The following is a 27,921-nucleotide window of genomic DNA, read 5'->3' on the forward strand; positions in this document are numbered from 1 at the left end:
GCATTGAAAAAAGTGACGTATGACCATAATTTCATACTAACAAAGCATCCCCATGATCATGTAATCAAAATTCAGATACTTGGCAATTGGTTCATACTTATAACCATTGCTGTGTTCCAAGATCATATAATCATCTTTTGCAACCTCTTGATAAGCAAAATCAACAGGGAAGTCAGATTCACTTAACAACTGTATTACTAATTGATAACTGAAGTGATTCACTTAACTGTGGCAAGAAAGGTCATAAAATGGGACAAAATTCACTTAACAAATGTGTCACTTAACAACAGAAATGTTGGGCTCAATTGTGGTGGTAAATTGAGGACTACCTGTACTGAATTTACTTGAAACATGAGAACTTGAGCCTGTAACAGATCAACATGTAGAAACATTCTTACATTGTTTTTGACACAAGCTTGTTTTAAAATGGAGAACTTTGTCCCCATATGCATCAGCAAATTAAGCAAATTGTTTCTATTAAAGTTATTAGCAAAGAAAGGAAGATGCTTTGTTTTTTTTGAGGTGGTTACTTCAATTTCCACATTAAATGACATCTATAAAATACTGAAATACTAATACTATACTCATGATGCAAAATACCTTGAAATCATCAGTAATCCAATATAGCTGTGTTAAGATTTAAAAATATTTTTTCAATTGGGTGTATTTTGCATATGTATACTGTACATATAACTTTTCTGATGAAAATTGAAACATGTGACTTTCCAGTATTCTAGTAGTGTAATAGCTTTGCATTTATGGTTTGAGGTTGCAGATGTACTTTTTAAATTTATAATTTAAATTCATTTGAATCAGGATGAGACTCCAAAAATTTTCTCAATGCTTTACCGAATCTACTCAACAGTGTTTCTTTCCTGCATCGCGTTGATATTTGTAGCTTTCTACATACAATTAAATGCTTGTAACATATGGATTTGGATGGGAAAAACAATCTGACAACTTTGGCATCTATAATTATGTAAACGTTGCTACTGAAAAAGAACTGAAAGACATCAGGAAGGAAGATACCTCAGCTCTGCCCTAGTGGCAACAGCGTGCCTTTTTACAGACAGGTTTAGCTTAATGCGGCTTGATTGTGGCAGAGCGAAATGGAGTCTGTTCAAGCTGCTTTTTCCCGAGCAGGCCCTCCGGGGAAGCTACCAATACTACGATGACTGCGAGCTGCTTGGGTCCTATTTGCGACCTATTATGGCATCATCCAATCGTCGCCGCATGCTGTCGTCAGGTAACAAACCCTTCTCTACAGTAAGAGCCTTGTAAAAGTCTACACTCCCGAGCGTGCTTGCAAGGAAATGTCTCCCCCAAAGTTAGAACATCTTATTGCCGGCGAAGATGCTTAAGAGCCGGCTGTGCCTATATTCCGCCAAACCGCTTCGTCTATCAAATTTCCGTGTTAAACTCCGCTGGCAAAGGAGGCGCTTAGGCCACGGGGAGTGTCGCAAGAGCAAAGAACGAAGCACGCCCCCTGCAGCTCAGGCTGGTCACGTGATCAACTCGCGGCCCTGTCAGCTGATCCCTGCTAAGCCGTGGCGGTTGTCTAGGTGGTGATGGAGTTTCTTCTCGGCAATCCTTTTAGCTCTCCGGTCGGACAGCGCATTGGTAAGTTGCAGCCCGATTCTTGCGTTAGGCTTCCTCTGTCCCCCGTGTATCTCCCGAGCTCGACTGCTCGCGTGACCGTAGTTTTAAACTCCGGATTTTACCTCAAGTCAGTGTCTACCGCGAGAGAGGCGGAGCTAATAAACCACGGAGGCGGGGTTTAGATTTTTTTTTTTCCTGGTCGATGGGGATAGGACACTCTTCTGACGGACATTTTGTACTGATCAATGGGGTATCATCGAAGAGGCGGGTTCTTAGAGTAGGCCTTGTGGGCCAATCCTGTCGCGGTAATAGTAGAGGGGGGGGGTCTCGAAGAAGGGATAAAGTTTGCTTATTTAAAGGGGACGCGCCTCTGATGTGAACATCACGCCCCCTAGAAGGCTGTTCGCTGTAATCGCTCTTTTAGAGTGCGGTGCCTACAAACAGTTGAAATAATTTTAAAAAGATCTTCGAAGTCTGCCCTTCAGTTGCTTTCGAGGTTGTCGCAAGAGCACGAATTGGCAAACTGAATGGGCGGAGGCTTAAAACCGCCCACATGAAGTACAAATTCCATCTCTTCTAGGTGCAGTCTGTCCCATAGGGATGGCGTTGAGTGAGGGACAAAATGAAAAATGGTTGGCTGTTTGGAGCACTAAACAAAGTCTAGTCATGGTGACCTAAGGAGAGAAAAAAATCTATCATTTAAGTGACTGACGAGGAGCCTGTGTGGCCTTACTGTTGTTGCTGATTCGCATTTTGAAGCATTGCTCATCTTCGGTCATACAAGCAGGGGGTTCTGGGAACTGTAGTTCTCAAACGTTTGTAGAGTTACATGTTCTCTGTTGCTGGCTTAAGAATTTACAAAATTAATATTTGTGAACCTATTGTGAATCATATATATTTTTGTAAGAAAAAAGCATACCACACAAGAGTCATCTTACTATTCTACAAGTATATAGTATCTTTTCCTTGTGGCATCACAATCTGTTTCATTCACAAAAATCCCATGTGACTTACTAAAATATGTTTCTGATTTAAATCTGAAGTTAAACTCCTAAATAAGATCTTTGCCTAAATTCACATGCATGTATATGCTGTTCATAATGCTGAGAAAAATCTAGACTTAGAGATTAGAGACATTAAAATCAACTGAAACCAAATAAGGTAAAATTCTGTTCCACTGATTTTCATACTTTGCTTCATTTTATTCAACTTATGTGTTTGAAATGTAATTTAAGAAACAAATTGAAATTTGAAGCAAATTGAAATTTGCTTAGACTGTAATAGATGTTAATGGCATTAACTGATAAATCCTCTTCTGTCTTTAGTGGATACAAATAATAGTTTCTGATGATATCGGAGCCCTTGGAATCCAAAACCTTCATAACCAGTAATTCTTAACATATTAGTGATGTGTCATTAATTGCCAAATCTCCACACCCTGGCAGCAGGCTAAGATATATCTTGCTGAGTTTGCCTGTCAGGCAATACATATATTACTAGTGTAGCGTTACCTCCTCAGAGGCTGCAAAAACCCAGGCCCTCCCAGGCCCAGCCCCTTTGTTAAGCCCTGCAGTAGTGTTCTCTAGGAGTCGATAAGATGTATCTTCCAGCCAGAGCTCATGCAGAATTAGTAGGTAGCAGGCTCTTGTCAAGGAGGAGCTTCCAGGAACGAAAATAACCAGTCACGATAGTCAATGCTATGATGATATCCAATAGCCCAAGGCCGGTATAGCAGCAGGAATAAAAGATTCTCAGTGATCGTTCAGAGTCAAGTAGGATGAAGGAAAACCCCGGCTCCAGACGATAGTAGAAACAACAACAGTCAATGTGCTGTAGCAGTAGCTTGTCCCCCCCCCCCCGGCAACTCCCCCACAATGTCTTAAAACCTGTAGTAACAGTGATAGTCACAGTCCAAATTGTTTCCAGGCTCCACAGCAGCAATAGCCACCTCCAGTCTCTCCTCTCTTTCTATTACTTCTCCTTCAGTCAGGTTTCAGCGTCAAAACCCTCCCCCCTCCTTTATCTTTATTGTTAAAATCTGAGGCTAGGAGTCTCTGCCAACTCCTCTTCACACAATCTCTCTCTTGCCTTCTTTTGAGATATCCTCCTCATGAAGGAAGCAAAAAAACTCCACTCTCTCTCCCCCTCTAGCCTCTGTTTAAAATATCCTCATTACGAAGAAAACAAATAAAACTTCCAGTCCTTCACCTGACGACCTCTCCTCCCTTTCTCTTTTCTATCTTCTCCTCCAGCCACCCCGGCCACCCCCAAAGCCAGCAACAGCTGTCCCAATCTCTTCCTTCCCAACCAAGCTCCTGCAAACACTCTCAGACAGCTTCACTACACTAGTTTGGAATATTAAATTTGCTGGCACATTTAGTTTTCTGGTCTTCCAACTAGAATTGTTTGTATTTTTCAGGTGAGATTTAAACTGCTTTTTTTATTCCATATAGAAGTTGTGTGGCTGAGTTAGACTTCCGAGGTGTTGATGGTTCTAATTATAGCTTCCGAAGCTGAATTTAGCATCTATATCATTCACATAACTATTGAGGGCCTTGTGTTTTAGAAAAGCTTAATAAAAACTTTTGTTTTAATAAAACAATTTTTCTTGTTTTTCCCCACTTCAAATGCAAAACATGAAATATTATAAAATCTACTTCATTGATATATGAGAGGAAAAAAAGGTTGTATTTGATAGGATGAGGCTCTTTTATGAAATCTCAATCTAAAAAGATGTTCAACACAGCCATACATAAGAACTGTAGAATGAGATATAATCAGGCCAGTGGTTTTCATTTGCAGCATAATGCACAGTCATAAGGAAATGGAAGAAGTTACTAAGATAATAACAGTTTGCCATGGACAAATCTGCCTTGTTATAGCTCATGTTCTGTATTTCTCAGATTTGGAGAGCAAACAAGCTTGGTTCCTGAGTTATGGGTGCTCCATAGACCCACATAGGGGGTGGAGGTTTTCAAGAAAATATTGTAGAACTATTTATCCAAGGTGGTATAAGGATTCCTGCCTTGGGCACAGAGTTGGACTCCAATGTCCCTTCCAACCCTATGATTCTATAAATTGTTGTTTTCAAAATGTATCCAAATATGAACTCAGCAACTATTGGCACTTGTATCTTTAGTTAGTAACAGGTAGGGGTAACTGAGAAAACCCATTTTGGTGGCAGTGGCTTGGATGGAAGAGGTTGTTTCCAGAAGCTATAGTGACAATTCTCTCTTCAGAAAGAACAGTAATTGCTAACAGTGGAAAAACATTTTTTAAATATAAGATGTATTCTCCTAAGTACTGAAAGTGAAGTAAGTTGTCTGTTTTTTATATTTTATATCAAAATTGAATATTAAAGCTTTCAACAGATGGCAATACCTAGTTGACATAGTAAATTTAATATACAGTGATTACCAATTTTCAATGTTATGCTTACAGAGGTCTTTAAGAATTGGCCAATATTATTGTTCCAATAAAGCATGTAGGAACACAGAATAAGATATACTGGCTTGGCAAGGATTCTTGATGAGTTTGTAACTCAATACAATTTTGAATGAGTAATTTTTTCCAGAAAAAATACCCAATATATATAACTTGAAGTGAAACAATCAGTTCTGTTACATAACTTTACTGACTGTCTAGATCTGGCCCTTTTTCCTCATGTTTGAGAATTTTATAACTCATCTATAAATAAAATAGTTGCATAATGACATCATGACTCAAATATTTTAAACAATTAAGGATCTGAAACATCATTGTTAAAGCCTTATAATCTAACTAGTAACAATAGAGAGTTATATAATCTCTGAAGATTGTTTAATAACAGCTTTATTGTCACTTCTTGAACTAACTGCAATTTTCTTGTGTTTCAAGGGCAAATACACAACACTATGCTGTAATCTAGATTAGAGTTTAGCATTTAAGAAACCGTTAGAGACAGGCCGTCCAGAAAGTATTGCAACCAGACATACTTGGTCAGCTACACGCCTGGCACCTATGTGGGGGCATGAATAAAGAAGATGATCTTTTAAACTTCAATAAAAATATAGTAAATAAAAAAGAAAACAACCTTGATGAACAGAGGAAAGCTCCATTACTAGAACAACAAGGAGATAAACATTACTTAAGCCCAGATGATGGGGAAAGGTTAAGAAAACTCTCAGACAGATGTCACATTAATAGGAAAAAAGGAGGAGGAGAAGCACATTCAGATTTGCCAGTTTCTGTCTTGATATCGATCTTAAGATAGTCTTAATAAAAAAAATAACTTTAGGTACACATGGTATCGCCTGGACTACCTTATACTGCTGACAGTGATCAACAGGAGCACAAATATGCCATTCTCTTTATTTTTTCAAAGAAAATATAGTTCCATCAGCCGATTTATCTTCAGGGTTTGCACATCAAACCTACAGTTAGTGTTGTTTGGTACATGAAGTTAAAAAACATTTTTTTTTATCAAACTTTCATGGAACCCTTACCAACCTGTCACGGAATCCTAGGGTTTTCTTGGAAGAATCCCAGTGAGAAAAGATGATCTAGAACAGGGGTGTCAAACTTGCAATGTCACGTGACATGTCACGATGTATCATGACTTTTTTTCCATTGCCGGCAATGAGGTGGGTGTGGTTTCGGCATGACACATCCGGCCCGCAGGCTGGCAGTTTGACACCCCTGATCTAGAATCAGAGACCTACTCATTTCCTGAACTATGAAATTTCAGAGGATTGGAATTCAATTTCAGTTTATAACCTTTATGCAGCACTATGTATCTAGGACCTAGGTACTAATCCCACTACTACGTGTATTGTGAAATCATGTGGCACCTAAATCTGATAAATTAAATCATCTGAGTAATGACAGAGGGAGAGAGCTGCTTTGTAACAACATGTTTGTGACACTTAGCTTCAACATCCTAATAATTTCTAACAGTGGCTTCTTATAAGTATTGTTTTACTACCTTATCCAATCAGTTAAAAAGTAGGCTTCAGGGCCTTTAGACTTCAAGAGACCTGGGACCAGACTGTTAGTGATTTGCTCGGAAGCAGGCAGGAGAAAGATCTCCAATACTGAACTCACTCTTATAATATCTAATATATTTTAACATAATTAGTTTCACAGCTTTCAGTTAATAGTATTCATTGTTTTAAAAACTGAACCACACTTTGGAAATCTCAAAAAGCCCAGGCACCTTCTAAGGATTTCAGTTTGCTAGATTACTGGTGCTAGAATGTTATTATCACTTTATTAGAGAAATTCATCCAGGAAAAATAGGTGGCATTTTTAATCTGCTCTTCTAAGTGAAATTTCTTTCTCTACTGCTCCTCCCCTTCTCTGAAATAATATTTTTCCTAAACTCTGACTGGCCCCAATCTTGCTAAGATTCAGGAAATCTATCAAAATCTAGTTCTATCAGCTGATCTTAGGAGTAGATATGTATTCATTTGAGAATGTATTCATTTAATTTAATTGTATTTATTCCCCTGGTGCACTGTAAATGTTGTTACCAGTTGTAATGATCTTATACTATTTTTTTAAAATCAAGTTTATGTGTTTTGGCAGTGGTTATTTCAAAGTTTATGTGTATTTGATATATAACCTCTCAGAGTCAGCAATGGCTGAAGCTGTATATAAGCCTAGTAAATTGAGTAGTAGAGGTTGTATTTTTTCTGTTTCCACAGAGAAAGCTACTGATGGCTCCTTACAGAATGAAGATTGGGCTCTTAACATGGAAATCTGTGACATCATTAATGAGACAGAAGAAGGGTAAGGAAACAAGTGCTGAATAAAGAATCAATAGTCATTTTCTGGATACGTTCACTGATGGTTTTGCATTAGCCTACACATTTTTCCGAGTTTCTTAAAGACACACCCAGCTCAAGAAAAGTGAAACTTGTAACAGGGAGCATTGATACAAAACATAAAAGCTCAATGCTGAGTCTTCTGACAACTTTCAAAAAGGAGCGTACTGCTCAAACACTGTTTTTGTTGTCAGTGTCAAAATTTCTATTATCATAGTCGTAATTCTTTGCACGAGGGTAAAATCAATCTTACACGCTTTTCCTGACATCTGAAAAAACTAAAACTATTCTTAATTCTCTTCTTAAAGTATTTTTCCTTAGATCTGTTAATGTTAATTGTTAATTCTTTCTTTAAATAATTTAAATTATCTTCCTTTGCAATTTAGTGCCTCATTTTCAGGCATTTTTGTTACATTTAGGAATCTTGGTTCTTTTAATTTATGTGAATAAAATGTGCGTTGGGGGAGAAAGAAAATCATTTACTGTATTATGAAGAGGAGGTTGCTCTTTTTGTGCTTTGGTTGGGTGATTCCAGGGTATAATTGAAGAAGAACAAACCTGATTCTGACCCTTATTGTCTGGCAAATTACAAGTATATATTTCTTTTTCAATGTTAGTGCTTTTATAATGTGACATTTGCTATTGTTAGGCCCAAAGATGCTTTTCGAGCCATAAAGAAAAGGATTGTCGGGAATAAGAATTTCCACGAAGTGATGCTGGCTTTGACAGTGAGTATGATGCAGATTTTTCAGTCATGGTAGAATAGAAGGTCTACACATCCTATTAAAATGCCATGTTTTTGAGATGTAAAAAAAAAAAAACAGATCAAGATAAATCACTTCAAAGTTTTTTCCACTTTTCATATAAGTATAAGCTATACAATTCAATTGAAAAACAAACAGAAATCTTTTAGGATGAAAATAACAGTAAGAAACCAGAATAATGTAGCTGCATAAGTATGCACACCCTTAAACTAATACTTTGTTGAAGCACCTTTTGATTTTATGATGGCATTCAGTTTTTTGCAAGAGCTGCTTATCAACATATCACATCGTGCCTTGGGAATCTTTGTCTGCTCTTCCTTGCAAAAGCACTCCAAACTGTCAGATTGCAAGGTTATCTCCTATGCACCACCACCCCTTTCAGGTCACTCCACAGATTTTCAATTGAATTCAGATCTGGGCTCTGGCTGGATCATTCCAAAACTTTGATCTTCTGGTAAAACCATTCTTTTGTTGACTTGGAAGTATGCTTTGGGTCCTTGTGATGAAAGGTAAAATTCCTGTTCAGCTTTAGAATTTTAGCAGAGGCCAAAAGGCTTTATGCCAAAATTGATTGATGTTTGGAACTGTTCGTAATTCCCTCCACCTTGACTAAAGCCCTAGTTCCAGCTAAGAAAAGCAGTCCCAAAGCATAATGCTGACATACCCATGCTTCACTGTGGTATGATGTACTTTTGGTGATGCACAGTATCGTTTTTGCGCCAAATATGCTTTTTGAAATTATGGCCAAAATCTTCAACTTGGTTTTATCAGACCATAACATATTTTTCCACATACTTTTGTCAGACTTGCTATAGGTTTTTGCAAAATGTAGCTGGGCTTGGATGTTTTTTTTTCATGAGAAAAGTCTCCCTTTTGCCATCTACTCCACAGCCGAGACAAATGATGAATTGGGAGATTGTTGTAAAATGTAGCACACCCTCAGCACTTGCTCAAAATTCCTGCAGCTACTTTAATGTTGCTGTAGGCCTCTTGGCAGCCTCTTGGACCACTTTTTGTCTTGTTTTTTCCTCAATTATGGAGGGATATCTATAGATGTCATTGTCATATTTTCTCCACTTATTGATAACTGTCTTCACTGTGTTCCATGGTATATCCAATGCCTTGGAAAAAAATTTGTACTTTTCTCCTGACTGATATCTTCCAACAATGAGATCCCTTTGAAGCTTTGTAAGCCCTTTGCAGGCTTTTGCTGTAAAAGGCAACTGAGTAAATGTCAGAAAAATCCTACTAAAATAGCTGAACTTGATCAGAGTCACTTAAATTGATGGCAGGTGTGTACCATCATTTTGAATGTGGCTGATTAAAAAGAGGGTGTGCATACTTATGCAGCCACGTTATTCTAGTTTTTTATTGTTATGTTTATGCATAAAAGATTTCAGTTGGATTGCATAGTTTATATGTTATATTAAAAGTGGGAAAAAATTCTGAAGTGATTTTCCAATATTTGAGGGGCTCCTATAGACACAAGGGGATCAAACTATTTTCCAAAGTATCAAAAGGCAAGACAAGAAACAATGGATGGAATCTAACCAAGGAGAGAAGCAACCTAGAACTAAGGAGAAAATTCCTAATGGTGAGAGCAATCAGCCAAGGGAATAGCTTGTCTTCAGAAGTTGTAGTGCTCCATCGCTGTCTGAAATGGTATAGGGTCTCCTGCTTGAGCAAGGGGTTGAACTAAGGTCCCTTCCAACTCTTATTATTCTATGTTCTATCTTGATTTTTTTACACCTAAAAAATTTGGTATTTTAACAGGGGTGTGTAGAGTTACTTCCACTATATATCCCTTCACCTTCTCTTTCACCTTTGCTTTTTACCATCTGTCAGTGGGGATAGCTTTCCAGTTAAGCTTTATTGACAAACTGAGTGAGAGGCAGTTCTGCTCCATTAGGAGGGTGCTAGCAAGGGAGAAAGCTGTCGTGGTAATTGACTTATCTCAAGGATATACATGGAAAAGAGAAGTGATCTCTAACCTGGAATACTAAGTTTTCATGTAAGTAATAGGAAGCACAGTTTGTTTTTTTTTTTAAAAAAGTATATTGTGAAGATTGTCTGAATTAATTGAAAGACAGTTCAAATATACTTGACAGAGAAAGAATAATTTTATTGGTCTGTGTGAAACAACCATTCCTTTCTATTTGCCTGTGGATACCAATTCAATTCAATTTACATAATATCAGAACTTATCTTGTTTTTGCAATCAAGGAACTGAATCACTTGGGATTGGTGATATATAGGTATTTCTAAAACACTAGCTGTAGTGTGATCAGGAAATGAAAAAGCAAGAAGCAAGTAGACCAGAAGTAATTTCTAATGCATCTTCTTTGACTTTGCAGGTCCTTGAGACATGTGTCAAAAACTGTGGTCATCGTTTTCACATACTTGTTGCTAGCCAGGATTTTGTAGAAGGTGTATTAGTACGAACTATCCTTCCCAAAAACAATCCTCCAGCTATTGTACATGATAAGGTGTTGACCATCATCCAAGTAAGTGCATCCCTATCAATCTGTCTGTCTTTCAGAGGGTCTCCATGAATGATAACAGACCCACAATTACTTTGCCTAAACCAAAAACCCAGATTATTTTCATGGCAGTATGTAATCTATGCTTATTAAATAGAAGTAAACTTTCTACCCATACTTGGTTTCCCGAGGATAACTGAAATCTGAAACATTTATGTACATTGTAGACGTATTCAGTTTATATAATATCAGAACTTATCTTGTATAAAATAAATATTATAAATAATTTAAGACCTTATTTTGTATAAATAATTATGTTACTGTTCATGGAAAGAGGCAAAACACAGGCAACAGGCAAAAGCTATCTTTTTAACTCATGAAATCTACTGTTTTTTTTAGATCTCAGCTGGAGCAGTTACAAGCTTATAGTCACAAGGACTAGAAACTTAACACTGTGATAAAATGGGTGGCAAACATTTTTAAAAAGTCAAAATCAGGTTTTCTAACAGCTATATACTGCTAGTGTGACTATATATCTAGTATTCATCAGATCATTCCAGCATTTAGACACCCATGCAGCAAAAAAACTTTAAAAAGCTGAAATGTCCAGGGTACTACGGAATGTTCATATCTGGTAATTGCTCTTTCCTTTTAACACAGTCTGCTTTTCTTGCATGCTTAATAGAATCATAATGTTCCTGCTTATTAAAAAAAATCACACAGGAGTTTAAAAATAAAAAATTGTAATTGTTTTCCTGCCTATCTAGTCCTGGGCTGATGCCTTTCGTAGTACACCGGACCTGACTGGGGTTGTAACTGTTTATGAGGACCTGAGGAGAAAAGGCCTGGAGTTTCCCATGACAGATCTAGATATGCTATCGCCCATCCATACACCACAGAGGGTAAATGTTTAATTCACAATAATTCTTCATTTGCATTACAAATATTAGAGTGAAATGTTATATGAATAATATTAGAAGAAATATGTCTTGAAGGTATTTAGAAATAGTGCTGTTGATCTGTTACAATTTTTCCCTTTCCAAACTGATACATGTTATGAAAAAAAAATGAAAGAACTACATGGCAAGATATATCAAGTGTAGTGAAAGTAACCAGATCACATGGTTTATTTATTTATTTAGAGTAATTTATTGCCATCATAATCAAAGTCTAAGAACCATACAGAATTCAAGAAACCGCTTCATAACCACTGAAAGACATAGTTGAGAGTTCTGAACACAAACTAGTTTGGACATTTCCCCCAAAGCACACAGTCTAGTTGAAAATCTGCTTTGTTTTGAAAAGCCACATATTTCATCCTACCTGCTGGTTGCTGCTCATGCAGAGAAATGAAAAGAACCAGGCTGCAGTGCCTGCTTTGGAAACCATAAAGAAACATTAAGGAGAATGGGAAACATTTTGACCAGCTCATTACTTAGATAAAAAGAAAACACTATAATTGTAGGTAAGAAAAACAGCATATAATATACAGGGCAGAATTTTTTAAGGAGAAATAATTGAACTGTTCTTCCTCTCCTTTATGGATTTATCTTTAGACTGTATACACACCACCAGATTCCCAGTCAGGAGTTACTTCATCAGCAGATTCTCCTCAGGCGATAGATTCAATCCTGCACCCTGTGTCCTTACCACAAGTTCCAGAGATTGCAGCTGATGCCTCTATCACACCTACGCCGGACCAGGTAAGAGCAACGCTAACCACTCCTTTCTCTACATATAAGAGTTTCTTGTTGAAGGCTACCTGTCGTGACTCTGAGCCAGCCTGTGCTCTCAACAGCAGAGTCCGGGGAATCTGAGGAGGAGGAGGTGGAGGGAGGCTCTGAGGAGTTACAAGACTCACATTCCAGTGAGGAGCCAGGCCCCTCCAATCGTGTGCAGGATGAGCTGCAGCTGGGTGGGGAGGAAGAGTCAGACTCGGATGTCTCACAGCTGTCGGAAATGAGAGACACCCGAAAAAGGAGACAAGCTAGGAGAGTAGACCAGAGAGAGGCTATGGGACGACTCAGGAGAAGGCACTGAGAAGCCACGCCTTGAGGACTGACTTACAAAAGGGGAATGTGTGGGTGGTGCTGGTTGCTGAAGGCAACCGTTGCAAAGTACTTTATGGGAATCTTGTTCTGTTAGTATTGCCGGTGATTACTCTTCTGTTTTGCCTTGTATTTCATGTGGACAATTTCCTCCCTTTGGCTTGTGTTTTGCTGTTTCGGTTTCTGGACTATTTATAGGTTTGTCACCCATATTAAAAAGGGATTTGTTTTCTTTTGGAGTCTCCAGCTTATTTTTTTCAACAGGGGTTTTGTCCTTGTGCCTTTAACAAGGACAGCTATAGGCTGGAACAGAATAGCTACCCATTTTTACTTTCTGAAATAAGAATCCATGCATCTTATGGACCAATGTCAAAGGACATGTTTGTCTGAAAGAGTAACAATATCAAACAGACGATTTAGACAGGATATAAGGATTCCAATCTTTCCTTGGCTGACAGTAAAATAAGATAGCAATCCTATTACATTTTTCATACAGATGTTCGGTATAAAAACATTATTTCTGAGCAGAAGCCAGGGGTGAAGGGAATAGCCAGGCTTCCATGTATTATTCACCAGTAAGTCCACTTCCATTAGTATATATGTCACACCCTTTGTCATCTATTCATAACTTATCTGAAAAGTTTGAAATGGTGCCTCTTAGCTTTCACTTTTAGCTGTTAGACTTTAGGTCATATTGACAGTAATAACATAACACTTCAGACAAAATTCCAGTTATCTATTCTAACGTAGGACAAAATCAGCTCTATTTGCAACTGTCTAACCATAGAGTTGAAGAATTCAAGGTAAAAGAGGAATATGTGTTGTTAACTCAGAATCTAAAATTAATTTGAGGAGATTTCTGGAAATAGCCAGGAAGGGAGCAGGAAAATACTGAGCTTATTTATGCGTAAATTATCACACCTAGCAGAACAGAGAAAACTTGATAGACAAGAGCAACCAGATTATACTAGCTGGATGACTGTTAGTTTGACAAATTAAGGCAACATATCAGTAATGGAATGCTTAGAAAATGTCTCTATTGTTGTTTTCAGATTGGAAAATTACGCAGTGAATTGGAAGTGGTGAATGGAAATGTAAAAGTAATGTCTGAGATGTTAACAGAATTAGTGCCAGGACAAACTGAATCTTCTGACCTTGAACTGCTCCAGGTACGAAGTGCTGAAATGTGACATCTACTATTTAGTGACATTTAGTTCAACCTAGCAATCATTGAGCCTGAACCTAACCCCAAAAACTAATTTTCGGATTCATGACCTGGATGAGTAAACCTAGATTTTTAACCGATTAGTTATTAGCAGCTGCTTCTTAACTTAGTTTCTTTGGTTCTGTTCTCATAACTTGTACCTTCCTTCTGTGTCTAGGAACTCAACCAGACATGTAAAGCAATGCAGCAGCGTATATTGGAGCTGATTCCCCGCATCCTCAATGAACAGCTAACTGAGGAGCTGCTCATTGTGAATGACAACCTCAACAATATTTTCCTGCGCCATGAACGGTATTTCTGAGATCAACTTTTCCTTTCCCTTGTTTTTTCCCTTCCCTTTTATAAATAAACCAGCCTGCTGTTTTCCATTGAATCTATCTCCTTGATCCTCATAGGTTTGAACGGCTCAGATCTGGCCAGTCTGCAAAGGTATTTCAGCATTTACTTAGTTTGTTTGAATTACAGCCCACCTTTTCTCCAAGAACTCAGGAGAACATACATTGCCTTTACCAATCTGTACCCTCCAAAGCAACCCAGAGAGGTAGCTTGGATTGAAAGAGTATGTGGCCTAAAATTACCTGTAAATTTCCTTAGCTGTGGGTGGACTTGATCCTGGGATTTCCTTGTCCTAATGCAATTCTTTGACCACTAAGTACTCCTTCAAAGCATGCTCATGAGGTCATATTGATACTGCTAGAGAATAAGATAAAATAGATAGTGGCTGCAAAAGCATACTTGAACTTATTTTGTATAATCCTTCTTGGCTTCAGATATTTGTAGTTGGGCTTTTTCCACCTAAACAACAACAAAAAGATGTTAACAGTTCTAGTGGCATTTTGCTGGGGAACTTACCTCCATTTGGTTGTGCCAAAATGTTTCCAATACAGGATGCACATCAGTTTATGATTCAGGATGCATGTCACTTTACGATACATAAAATTTAACTAAGTTTTGCATTTACTAGATTTAGAGAAAAATTCTAGGAGGATTGATCCATCAGTATACCTGGTTGTTTGGACTGATCCTAAACTAGGGCAATTGTTGTGGTTCAGGGGAAGAGTTTGTGTACTCTGTGCCCAAGATCCTAGATTCAGTTCTGACTTTTCCAGATAGAAATGGGATATCAACAGCCAATAGGGAATAGTTTGAGATGGTGAATAATATTTTCATTTCAACTCAGAAACACTTTTCTTAATTTGTGTACATTATTAGACTTGTCATTTTTGTCATATACATTCATAACCATCCTTCAACTCCATAAACTTCAACTCCAGGGAGCCCCCAAAATTTTACTGATTGCATAGTAGAACCTACATTGGAAGCATGAAGTCTGATATGTTTTGAAGTCTTAAGATGCCCCAGGAAATGCTTGTGTGAGAATTCCTTTGAACATTGGAAGGGCTATGTGGCCTTTTATTCATTTGTTTCCCTAACACCCCTATTTAACTGTAATGTAGCAACTTTTCATTCATATCACCCTTTTCTCAGGCTTTCATATCCTTGGTTGGATTTCCCCAACAAATCCAAACACATGATCTGTGAATTGGGAGGCATGTTTTGAAAGAAATGCTACAGTCCTTCACAGCAATCCAAGATTAGCAAAATACATTTTGTTTTACTTTTTTTTCCAAGCAACAAAATGACACAGAGAATGAAAACAGTCTGCTTGACATGGGACCTAGTATCACACCAGCACAAAAAGTTCCTGAAACTGCCAATACACTTTCATCTCAACTTGCAGGAATTGGTAAGTATGTTAGTTGGGTTTGTAGGGCTGCAAAATTATTTTCCCCATTCACATTCACAATTCTGACCATTTGGCAAGCTCTCTCTAGTTTTTATACAATTTCCCTCCTAATAAAAAAAACAACAACATTGTTTGAATTCAGGCAAACACAAGCAGTAATAGGCAGATTTATTGAGAAATTACTAAAAACCAGATAGCCATATTTGGCCAAATGCATGCTATGTAGAAGTCACAATAGATCTTTCTAATACTTTCTTCTTCTGGAGAATTTGCCCCCTCCATGCAAGAAAGCTTGATTCTTTTTCAGACTGATAGGTTCATTACATCTTCATATATTTTTAACATTCTAGAGATACCTTGCTGTCTTTTGCCTTGTAGATCTTGGTTCTAGCAGTGTCAGTGCAGGTTTGCAGTCCCTCAATAATTCCAGCAAACTGGAAGAAGAGTTTGATATGTTTGCACTGACCCGTGGCAGTTCCTTAGCTGAACAACGCAAAGAGTAAGTGAATATACCCACTATATTAAAATGGGCAAAAATTAATAATGTAAAGCAAATTTTTCAAACTAAGAGATTGAATGCCCAATTTGGTAAATTAATGTATTCAGATTTTACTGGTGCCATTTTGATTTAATCTATGTAAAACATTTTTTAAAATGTAGACATAATTTCAAAAGCTTTTCGACTATCTGCCCTTCCATATTTTTTCATGCTAGGAAAGAAGTTGTTAATCCAAAATTCTTAACTCCTGCAAGTAGAAAAGAAAAATGGACAAACCAGGAGACTGAAATCAAGGCTGCCAATATTATGAAAAATAAGTTTTGAAAGTGATGTCACTTGGCTCGCATAGCATCAGTCTTTCCATGTTGTATGTGAAGTTGAAATTCCTAGTTTTGGTGTCAGTTTGGGAATGAGTATTACCATTCAGAATTAGAATTCCTTTTTGACAATAAACTATTGAATTTTAGGTATTGACTCCTTAAATTTTTAATACAGTGATACTAAGAAAACATATTTTGTGTCTTATTATGCCTTAACAATAATGCTAGTGCGGTTTTCAGAATTAGGTTGTTGAAATTTCAAAAGACTGTTTGTTGTTTTACTCAGAAGAACTAGGACTAACCTCAGCTGTAATTAGCACATTCCTCTCCTCCACTCCCTGTCCTCCTTGGCATTTCCTAAATCTCTAGAGGTTTCTGTGAATTGCAGCTGCAATAAAATGGAAAGTTTGTTGTTAATAACATGGACCAAATGAAGAACAGAATTATGAATAAGTGCAGTTTTAGCAAGGTAACAGTCAATTAAGACTAATGCTTTAGTTACTGTTGTGCACTTCCCCGGCTCACTCTGGCTGTGCTGGGTTTTCAGGACCTCTCACACCCTCAAGGCACCCCTTGCACAGCTTCCTGCCCCTTGGGCCTTCTGTCCCTGTCATGCTTTGTTCCACTGACTTCTTCTGACCTCCAAAAGTGCTCCCAGCCAATGTGAGGTTACAGTCTTCCTGCAGAAGCAGCTTTGTATGTTCTGGAGTGGGCACCATTTGTGCAATCTCTCAGAGAGGCGTGATTTTCCAATTCATGCAATTTGGAAAATCATGTCCTTCTGAGAGATTGCAAGAATGGCAGCCACTTCCAGAATGGTGCAAGGCAGCCTCTGTAAAAGCCTGTGGGGCACATCGGCTGGACACTCTGTTGGAAAACTGATCTTTGGAGATCTCCTTTCCAAAAGAAAATCAGCTGATATGCCACACAGCCTTCCTATATAGAAGCTGCTTAGTGCCATCTTGGAGGCAGGTGCCATTTTGGATATGACTGTCATTCTTGGATTGTGAGAGTTGTGACTGCTTCCAAAATGGCACATGTTCCAGGATGGCACTAAGTATAGAAAAGCACATGGACTAATTCTCTTTCAGAAAGGCAATCTTGGGAAGAGGTAAGTGGAGCAAGGCCCATCAGAACTGGCCCAAGGGTGTTGGATTCAGTGGGACAGGGAACAGGCCAAGGCCTCTAGGGGCTCTGCCAAGTGGAAAGAGGCCCAAGAGACATAATAGAACGGAATTGGGTGGGGGAGATAGGCTGGTGGGGGCAGTTGTAGCATCCCTGAGATCGGTTGTAAGGATTGACAAATTTTCAAGTTCCTGAATTGTGATCATGTGAACACAGGGTCGTTACAGCAGTCAGAACTTCAAATACAATTTGTAGTTCCCTTCGTTCAGCACCATTGTAATTTCAAACAGTTGCTTAACAGGTGGTTGGCAGTTGAGGATCTGCATCTTGTTTATCTAGTAGCAGTGATGCAGATTGTCTGCAAGCTGTTATGCAAGCTAAAAACAGCTGTTGCCACAGTGTATGGCTGAGTTAACATTTTTCTGAGGAAACTGCTTGTTTGTCAGAAAGTTCTTTGATTTTAATTTTCTCACATATTCTTAATTACTTAGTTGTTTGGTAAATAAACATCTTAAAAGATGACACAGCTCTTCTCTGTATAAAGCAACAGAAATTTCCTGCAATAGGACAGGCTATTTTAACACACTCTGCTGACACATTCCTGATGCAAAACCATGCATTCACCAAATAGCTTTAATATAACTATAATTTTCTTAGACATTGCACCTTCCCTCACTTTATTCCAAGATTTGTTTAATAAGAATAATGGCAGTACTGTTCCACTCTGCAAAATGGCTATAAAACTTACATGAGGCATTTTGTATACCAAAAAACTATGATACAAAATTCTAAGTACTATTCATCTGGCTTTAGTCTTACAATGATATATAGCTAATTTTGAGGATCCTGCCTAACTCAGTAGTTCCCAAAAAATACAGCTATGTCCTGGCATATTTTTCAGACTTGATAGCATAAGATTAGAGCAAGTCTTTTTGAGTGACATCATTGCTAATAGAAACAGATGTTTTTTACGGGCATGTGCACTTATGCACCCTCCAACACTTAGCAAAATAGGCAGTGTGCCAGTATGTTGCTAGGCATCACTGATTCAGCTCTTGCTGCCACTGAAGAACTTATAATGCTTGCCGCAGAGAGCGCCTTTTCAGAGATTCTGCCTGGTTCAAAGATGAAGGGAAACCATCCAGAGGAAGAATACAGACACCCCATGAATATACCAGGTTGCAGGAAGACTAATCCCGGCCTGCTTGCTGCTAATGGAATATGAAGTAGAATTGGGAACTATTTGGAAAGAAAGCAGAGAGAGTGAACCAGCACTAGAAGCAGCTGAAACCTAATCTCTTGACATCCACTCTGGCTGATCTTTTCCCCCTCTGGATAATTGCACAGGAACTGGCAGCGTATTTTCTCCAGCACCTCTCGATCCTCTTATGATTAAGGCAAATGTAATCTTTCTGATAAAGGGACACCTTCCGTTTATTCTGCTATCTCAAGTTGGACTGGTTGCCTCCTATTTTAATTTTTTGCCCGCAAACCAGATTGGGATTATCTATTCTGCAGCCTGCCTCTACTTCCACATACGTTTGTGCTTTTCTTTTCTTATGCTTTGACTGTCAGATCAAGATAACTTTATTGGAGTTGGGCTTGGGTGTCTTTCCAAACATCATAAGCATCATGCAGAAGTTCTGGCAAAACATTAAACCATTCCTACCTTTCTGCCTTATCACTGGTTTGGTGGTGGGACTCTGCTTCATCCTTGATGCTATTGTGCACAGTGGGCCTTTCACTGACAAGCATTTCTTTGAAAAGTTTGAGCAGAGGTGGCCCAACCCCCTGGCTGCAAGAAGGAACAAGTCCCAGTAATTATGGGTGGAACAGAAATATGAGCTCGGCGGAGCTCATTTCTGGGGCAACATCAAATAAGATTGCATTGACCCTGTATAAGAAATTATTTAGATAGAATGTAGACAGAAGGCAGATCTGGGTATATTTTAGAGTAAATAACAAAAATTAGTTATTTTTGTCAAAAAATGTGTAACTCTATGAAATAGTTTCTATGAAATGATATTCAGTTGAAAAGGCATTGCAATAACTACCAGTATGCGTTAATTAATCTGGAAACGTTATGCCAGTCTAATTTTATCTGCAAAACAGAGCATGTAATGTGTGTTAGGTTCATATATTAAAGTAAAATAGAGATAAATGTAGATCTATGTGCACGAGCAGTTCTATATCGAGTGCTTATAAAACTATTAAATGAAAGTACTTTATTCCCTCTTCTTGTAGAGCTATACTTAAAATGATATTTGCAAAAATCTCAAAAAGCAAGCAGACAGATTGCTAGGGGCAGGGCACAGCAGATTAATACCTATTATAATCCTTTAACCTTCGCTACCAACTACCAACATCAAAATAACTTCCGTAAAATATCAAACTGAAAGATAGCATGCAAGAGTGTTATTTGCTTAGTGTATGCAGGCTGCATTTTTTTCTCAAAATGAGAAATAGATTTGATTAGAGGATTAGGTTAGATTCTCAAACTGGGTTTTTAAAGTTTAGTTCGTAAGATGTTGGGCTGAGAAGACTCAGAATCGTTGGGTGACTTACAGCCTTTCACCTATTCTCAGCCAATCCACTTCAGTACTCTTGTAATAAAATAACTTTTTCTAAAATTACTTATTCTAACTCAGTTTAGCATCAAACAAATTGGTTCTACATTAGTTGTAAACTATTATACCAAAATAAAGTTTAAGCTGACTAGGAATGGATTTTTATGTGAAATGACTAGGCACTCCATTTAATTCTGATATTCAATAGATGTGCAAACTCAGAATTCTTTAATTCTAACAAAACAGATTCTGTAGGTATGCAATCTGTCTCTGTGCTTTATCTCATTGAGAAAACATACAGTAAAGTTCAGTGAAACTATAATTGAATATTAAATTTTAGGATGAAACAGTTGCAACTGCTTCACCTAGTATATATGCATGTAAATCAATATGCAATTGCAAAAGATCTAACTATCAAAGACTTAGACTTAAAATCTTTGTTGCATCTTCTTAACCCTTTGCTCACTTTATTCTTGCACATCAGTGCTTAAGATGATTTACAGCCATTCTAAGTCCGCTAAAAATAATAAATAATTCACACCAGTAACATCATCCAACTATAACTACAGCCTGGCAAAACATTTTTCACATGCCTCCTAAAAGAGATTAAGTAGCTGAGAAGAAGATTTCATAACTGTAGTACTACAGTTACAGTGGAAAACGTACAGAGATGAAATGTGGAGTAAGAACTTTTCTACAGTTTTCACATGGCCTTCTCAAAATACAAAGTAAGCCATTTCTTAAAGTATGAAGGATTCTACAAATCTGAGATTGATGGGTAGTTAAAGGATATATTACAAAGAATGCTCGAGAATTTAGAAATATTGACACCAGCATTTCTGTGCTGCCAGTGTCTTATCAACCTTATTAATGCTATCCAAATGTATTTCAACAACTACTGATATTTACATTTAAGCAATTATTTATAAATTCTAGGAGTCAGCAGTTTTGTTATGGAACTTGGGCAGAGATTGGGTATAGTCTTTCAGTCACTCATAAATACACAGAAGAGCCTGCAGGTTCACACCTTTCTAGAAGCTATTCTGAGGATGTCAAGCAAAATTGTGAACATACATGTAAATAATACATCTGAGAGTTCTACTGATTACCAATAATGAAATAGTTGTTTGCCTGATTGATATTTTACTTCTAAATGTGAATTCTAACTTTGTATGCAACTATTTGTAGCTTCTTTTTCCGATCTCTGATGCAGTTGAATTTGCTCTTTTATTTCATCCTCAAATGTCCACAACTAATCAGTATAATAAATCTAATGTCTGATGTCACCATATATTCCTAGAAAATTCTTTAATATTGTATGAGCCTATAAAAAGAGACAATTGAAGGGGAGTTTATTCATTTTGACATTAAAATTTTCTCTAAATCCTTTCTCTCTTACCTCTTTTTTAAAATTTGGTTTTACGGCCAACCTAAGTACATATATATGCTAGTGTTTACCAAATTACGGGCAGGATGGATGGATGGATGAATGGATGGATGGATGGATAGATAGATGATAGATAGATAGATAGATAGATAGATAGATAGATAGATAGATAGATAACCACAAGTCAAGTCTTATAAGTCAATCAAAATGGTTTTTTTCTTCAGAGAAAATGTAGTTTACTTAAGAACATTCAACTGTTATACATTAAATGAGTAAGAAAGTTTAAAAGAAAATGACAAAGCAGATATTTAATGTAATTTATATTACATTTCTATTGGGCCTGACTATTGGTATGTCTGTGTTGGTCTGTGTGTGTTGTCTGTCTCTCTGTATATAAAGCACCTCCAACCTCACCCCAGAAATCTAGAACATATATCTGTGCTTTAGATAAAATGCCCAAACCCATGTCTGTTGGCTAACCTGATTTCCTCTTTCAGGGTGAAGTATGAAGATCCTTTAGCAACAAAAGGTCTAGCTGGAGCCTTGGATGCCAGACAACAGAATACAGGAGCAGTGAGTAGCTATCTATCAAACTGTTAGACAGTTGTATATATAACTACATAACTATATAACTGAAGAAGCATATCTTGCCTGTTCAAGGCATCATGTACCTCCCTATATGTACCACTGATCTCTAACCAGCACAATCAGTTATTTTTGCTGAGGCAATGTGAAGCGTAATTCAACATAACTGAAGGATGCTAAATTTGGGGAGATTGTAATATCCTTTATAATACAGGTTTCTATGTTTTCATGTAGAATTTGTATATGAATATAGGTACCTCTCCAAAGTAAAAGAACGTACCATCTACCCGTAGTAAGGGTAAATTCTGTAAAGGAATTCTAAGAGGAGGCAAAAATGATTTCAGATTTCAATTCATTTTTAAGCACTTTTTCATGATATAGTTCCCACAACAGTTCATAAGAAATCACAATAGACTACTCACATACATTCAGCAATAATACAAACCAAAGATCCATAGTAATGCACTGCATTATGTCCAATAATTCATTAAAATTCATTCTAATTGGGAAAACATAACCCAAATATTTAAAAGCTAATTCTACAAGTTTTGAAGTATATAACATTTTAATCCTCATAATACTTTTGTTCTACAATACAGTATATTGGAATTATTATAGCTCAACCATAAGAAAAGATAGTAATTAAAAATGCTGTATGTATCATCAAAATTCTTCAATCTTCAAACAGTCATCAAGCTCCAAAAATACAATACTAAAAAAAACACTGCAAAAGAGAATGAGTCGTATGCATTCATCCTGGGGTAAATACAGTCAAAAAGATGAGTTCTCTAAATATATCATCTTCTTGTGTTGAATCCACTTTGTAGTAACATAGGTTTCAAATATAGTTCATCTGAATCGAGCTTCTTTCAAAGTCTGAGTTAGACCCCTAAATAGGTCCTTTTTTAACTCAGTCCTTAAGAGCAAAAAGCACTGTTTCTCCATCCAGTTTCTTTCTGTTCTATAGATAATTCAACCTTCTCTTATGGACTTGGGACATAAGTTCCTTCAATTTCATTAAAAAGAATGACAGGCAGAAAAGAAGGTCCCCCGTGATCTTTTAGATAGAGAGGGGATAGTTCCCCCACTGAGAACATTGCTCCCTGCTCTCCTCATCATCCACATTTTCTATCTTCTTTGAAAGCAAATTTTTTCTTAATTAGCTGGAGCCAGGTGCTTCTACTGATGAGGCCCCGATTACAAACTGGATGATGCGCCAAGGAATGGTAAGAATGTATCATTGCTGGGGAAGCTTTTAAAAAGCGCTTAAAGAATATCAAGCATATTGTGGCACGGATTGAACACTGTGTGGGGACAACAGCAGACAAAGTGATATGATTAGGTTTGAAGCCAAGAAAGCTTTCCTTCAAAATGCCACATTCCAGATACTACCTGGGTAGAGGAAAGGTTTTTACAATAGTCAAAATAGAATCTTTTACAGATTTTTTAATTTATTCCCACCATCTTTGTAACATAATGTGTACAACTCTGAATGCACTTGCATTGCATTACAATCCAGAGATTATGTACAAAAAATCCATTATTTCTTTCTGACTATCTTCATAAGAGACTAGAAATGTTTGGGGTGGGGAGGAGGAAGAGTGATAAAGGATTATGAAGTGGCCATATCCTATGGTTCCATATCATGCAAGGATTGTACTCTCACATAGGGCACATACTGTCATCTAGTGCCAAGTTCTGCTTTGCTTTTTCTTTTGATTTTTTTCTATAGCATCCACTTTCAGGAGAAATATATGCACAAACGCTAGAATCAATATCCAGCTACCTATCATTTTGATCCTGAGATTCCAGGATTATAAATGCCATTGAACTAATCAATAACATCATCCTAGGATTGGAATTGTACTGCTTTATCCAAGCTGAACCCATACACTGTTTTGCATTATTTTTGTAGCTCTCATTTCCATCTGTTCCAGAAAGCTCTTCTGAGAATAAAAAAAATTATGACCGCATTTTTCTTAATAATGCCTCTCTTCGTCAAATTTTCAACCCAGTTTGAAGAAGAAGAAAAAAGAGCTTTTTCTCGGCAGAGGAAAGAGAATGAGATAAAAATAGATCAGACTCCTGGAGTGGCTTTAATGGAACTGATTGCATAATTTCTTCCCTTGGGCTAGTTGGCTTCTACTCGTTTGGTTCAGTTCTCTTTGTTTTCCAATACTTTTTCTGCCTTAATGGTATTTGTGTTTTAACTTTGAACATTTTTTTCTTAAGAATCTGTCTATTGAGACCACACCTGCTTGCTTTTGAAAAATAAAAGCCAAAATAAATATATATTCTTTCTTTTGCACATTCTGGCTATCAAGATAAGCTTACTTGGTCTAAGATAGGAACATGAACTTAAAAATGAAGACGTGGGGAAGTAAGAAGTGGCGTTTCATCATTATATTGTGAAATTACAATATAATTCCCCAGGCAAGTTTTTATTTTTGGTTTGTAATGGAAACAAAACCCTTTGTATCACAGGCACAGGTTATATGCTTAATAGCAATAAATAAAAATGGCTGACTGAATACACCAATGTGTTTATATAAGAAACCCTATTTCTTTTCAATTTTAAGAATATGTTAAAGATATTTTACTAAACACAGGAAATGGGCAAAATCTGAGAATCTTATTTAAATTTTTTGTTGGATTTACATCCTACCTTTCATTCGGAAACTCCAAATAGCATACACATCACTCTTTCCTCCACTTGTTCCCCACATAAACAATTGTATGAAGAAGATTAGTGTAAGGGGTAATAATTAACCAAAAGAGATGAAAGTGTAGAGGAAAGAAGTGAAACTTTGAGAGATCTTATTTGTCAGATCTTAACTGTATGATTGTTGTGCCAGAGTGGCACAATGAGAACTTTAAAGTGGCCTTTATATTAGAAGATGGGAGTAAAGCAGAAGTCCACAGAAGTACTTTTGCTAGACATAAATTACCTGATTTTGTTTTGAAAAATGTTGTTCCTTAAGCTTGTTAAATACAGTGGTATGACCTAAAATAAACTAAAACACAGAAGGTTTTTATGCTGTACTTGATAAAATTAAAACATATATCAAAGCCTTCTAATTAATTATGTCTCTCCATATACATTATGATATTATCCATACCATCTGTACCTGCAAGGTAAGACCCAAGCTGGGTGCAAAAGATTTTTAACCATTCTTCAGTAATGCTGGCTTCATTTAAGAAATGTTGAATCAATCAATCAATTATATCAATTCAATTTATTACAGCCAAAGGCCACACATAAATCAAATATCCAAATAAAACAAAACTAGACAGAGCCATCACAAGAGGACATAGCAATACATCACAATCAATGACGCAATCAATGGGCGACCAAGGTCTGCCTAGTTTTACAGGCAGTATATCAAAAACAAGCTATCTTCAGAAACTGAATCATACTGACAAAATGTTGAATCAAAAATGGGCCCCAAGAATTGCACTGATTTAAACCATGACTTTTTAAACCTGAGATTTGAGGATATTTTTTTTTTCACAAACATGGGTATGCAAGGTCTATTTGGTCTTTTTCTTTTTCTCACTTTCCTTGTCAGATTCCTGTACCCCAGGCTGCTTTCATGGAAGAAATTGAACAGTGGATCTCCACTGAAGTGGTATGTAATAAAGATGAAATGCTTGTGTATAAGGAGCTAATTACTGGCACATCCTACCAGCTGTCTCCCCCTCATATACTAAATGGTATATGGGGGGGAGGGGGAATCCTAGATTCTATTTCTAGCTTATAGAGATGATAAGTATTAACTACTGAGACTGACTTCTTCTCTTGCACTACTCTCCTTGAGTCTCTTCTGAGGCAGAAAAGGAAATGCCTACTCTTCCTTTTTTGTGGCCAGATCTGTCTGTCATTGACATATCAGCATTAAAAACAGAAATTTGATATCAGTGTCCCAAACTCAACTGCTCCTTGAAACTCTATCTACTCTGTAGGTATGATGGATGAACATATACCAGATCTTAGTATTTATAGAACATTCTGTTCCAAGTGAGCCCTGTGAGTTTCTATTTAACCTTATTTGATTTCCATTTTGCCTTTTTTTTCCTCCTCAGGGAAATGAGACAGTGGATCCAAAGGGTGTCACCAGTGAAGGCAAGTTATACCCAATTGTATATCCTGCTCTTATGACTAATATTCCCCAGCTACTAGGCCTGAAATGTTCTTCATTTATTGACCCCATGTGTACAAAGTCTAAAATCAAACCATCCTATATGAACAACACACACATACGATTTCTTAGCATACCTGCAATTTTTGTAACCCCCTAATAGGGTTACTAGGATCTGTTAGATCTATTAGCTCTTGTAGCTATGCATTCAGAAATGTCCTGATGAAAGCAACTCTTTGTCATTGATTATTACCACAGTGATATGAACTGTGCAACTCCAGATAGGTGTTTCACCAACAGAAGAGAATATTTGTAACTCAGACTTGAAATGAGGCGTCCTTGGTGCTCTCTGAGCTTGGTTGTTTTCTTGCAGGCCTTTCATTACCCAAACGGGTAATGAAATGTCTGAAAGAAAACAACCGAGCTCAGAGAGCACCAAGAAGCCCTCACAGATGTTTCAGCTAATTCCTCCCAATGCCTTTCCAGCCCTGGTTTAATTCTTCCTCTTTTAAAATTCTCCCCAATTCTTTCTTGCCAGAGTTTGACAGATTCCTTGAGGAGCGTGCAAAGGTGGCAGATCAACTTCCTACCCTTCCTAGTGCCTCCACAGGGGCTCCTTCCATGTCTACTAAGTCCGGTCCTCAGCAAAAGAAGGAGAAAGATGAAGATGCAATGTTCGCTTTATGAGCCATTCTGCGGATTGGTGTGCCATGGTTACAAGAGGGCCTGTCTGCTCTGCATTGCACTTCTTGGGGAAGAGAGGGATATCCAAAGGAGACAAGATCAGAGAAGAGAATCTGCCCCTTTCCTTCTTCCTGCCTTCTTTCCAGACTGCTTTGGGTTAGGTTAATCATTGCTGCAATAGGGGACACTAAAGCAAAGCAAACAGTAGGAAGAGGTTGCAGAGTTGTCCAATGCATTTGCCAGATGAATTGGGATTTCTCTTGGGAGATCTAGGCAGTCTTGGGTGTGTTCTTCATTGTTTTGTTGTGCGTATCTTTCTCCAATGATGATGACTCTTAAAAGTTGTGCTGAAAATGGGTAGTAGGATTTGTCAGTTTTTCCCAATCTCACAGGTAGTTATGTAAAAATCATCAAATTGGACAGCTGTTTCAATGCTTAGCTGGCTTTTCTGTATTTTTTTCTCCACTAGCAATAGGGGAACTACAGATCCAGTTTGCTGTGAAAAAAGAGTAGTTTATAGTCTTTTTTCATACACGCACATGCATGTAACACTGTGTTACCTACCACTATTTCTGCATGAAGAATTCTGCTTGCAAGCCAAGCACATACTCTCTCCAGTCCAGATACCAGCTGCATAGTGTGTAATTCTGAGCAGTATCAATTTCTTCCAAGGCTTTCTTCTTTCAGTGTTCAAAGCTATAATGTTCAGGAGGCAAAGACTTTTCTAGGGGGAAAATTGAATCTGATGAAACCCACTATCATGACTTTCCCATTTCCACCATAATCTTCCCTTAGAGTACGTCCCACTTTCATTCTCAGAAAGAGCTGCAAATGACATTCACCAGGTTAAAGAAAGATTTTGGGGGGGGGAGGCAGTGTTGAATTATGCCATGAAATTGGGAGACTTGCTTTGTATATGCCATATTAAAGAAATGACTTCACTACAAA

The 27,921-nt window shown here is 37.4% G+C and overlaps 1 protein-coding gene across 3 annotated transcripts; it reads left to right on the forward strand.

The window, feature by feature from the left end:
- Nucleotides 1-1,480: 1,480 nt before the first annotated feature.
- On the forward strand, nt 1,481-27,921 carry TOM1 (target of myb1 membrane trafficking protein). Of its 3 annotated transcripts, XM_039353061.1 has the most exons (16): nt 1,481-1,620; nt 7,284-7,368; nt 8,053-8,131; nt 10,522-10,671; nt 11,415-11,549; nt 12,204-12,350; nt 13,748-13,864; nt 14,078-14,211; nt 14,316-14,349; nt 15,553-15,667; nt 16,046-16,166; nt 22,063-22,138; nt 23,314-23,376; nt 25,720-25,779; nt 26,234-26,273; nt 26,828-27,921. In XM_039353061.1, the coding sequence occupies exons 1-16, from the start codon at nt 1,569-1,571 to the stop codon at nt 26,974-26,976; spliced, it is 1,557 nt and encodes a 518-aa protein (XP_039208995.1). In that variant the 5' UTR covers nt 1,481-1,568; the 3' UTR covers nt 26,977-27,921. The 3 variants fall into 3 exon arrangements, with proteins under 3 accessions (XP_039208995.1, XP_039208996.1, XP_039208997.1); XM_039353062.1 differs by lacking the exon at nt 23,314-23,376; XM_039353063.1 differs by lacking the exons at nt 25,720-25,779; nt 26,234-26,273; nt 26,828-27,921 and adding an exon at nt 24,475-25,710.

This window comes from Crotalus tigris, unplaced genomic scaffold (assembly GCF_016545835.1).
Source record: "Crotalus tigris isolate CLP2741 ecotype Arizona unplaced genomic scaffold, ASM1654583v1 scf7180000018491.14276545383:2951260, whole genome shotgun sequence".
In the NCBI taxonomy this organism is placed as follows: domain Eukaryota; kingdom Metazoa; phylum Chordata; class Lepidosauria; order Squamata; family Viperidae; genus Crotalus; species Crotalus tigris.

What these genes read in the sequence shown, in the direction of transcription:
- TOM1 (XM_039353061.1), top strand. Translation starts at nt 1,569, where the DNA reads ATGGAGTTTCTTCTCGGCAATCCTTTTAGCTCTCCGGTCGGACAGCGC. An exon ending in CTGACCTTGAACTGCTCCAG is followed by an intron (nt 13,865 to 14,077) that starts GTACGAAGTGCT and finishes TTCTGTGTCTAG; the next exon opens with GAACTCAACCAGACATGTAA. An exon ending in TTAGCTGAACAACGCAAAGA is followed by an intron (nt 16,167 to 22,062) that starts GTAAGTGAATAT and finishes TTCCTCTTTCAG; the next exon opens with GGTGAAGTATGAAGATCCTT.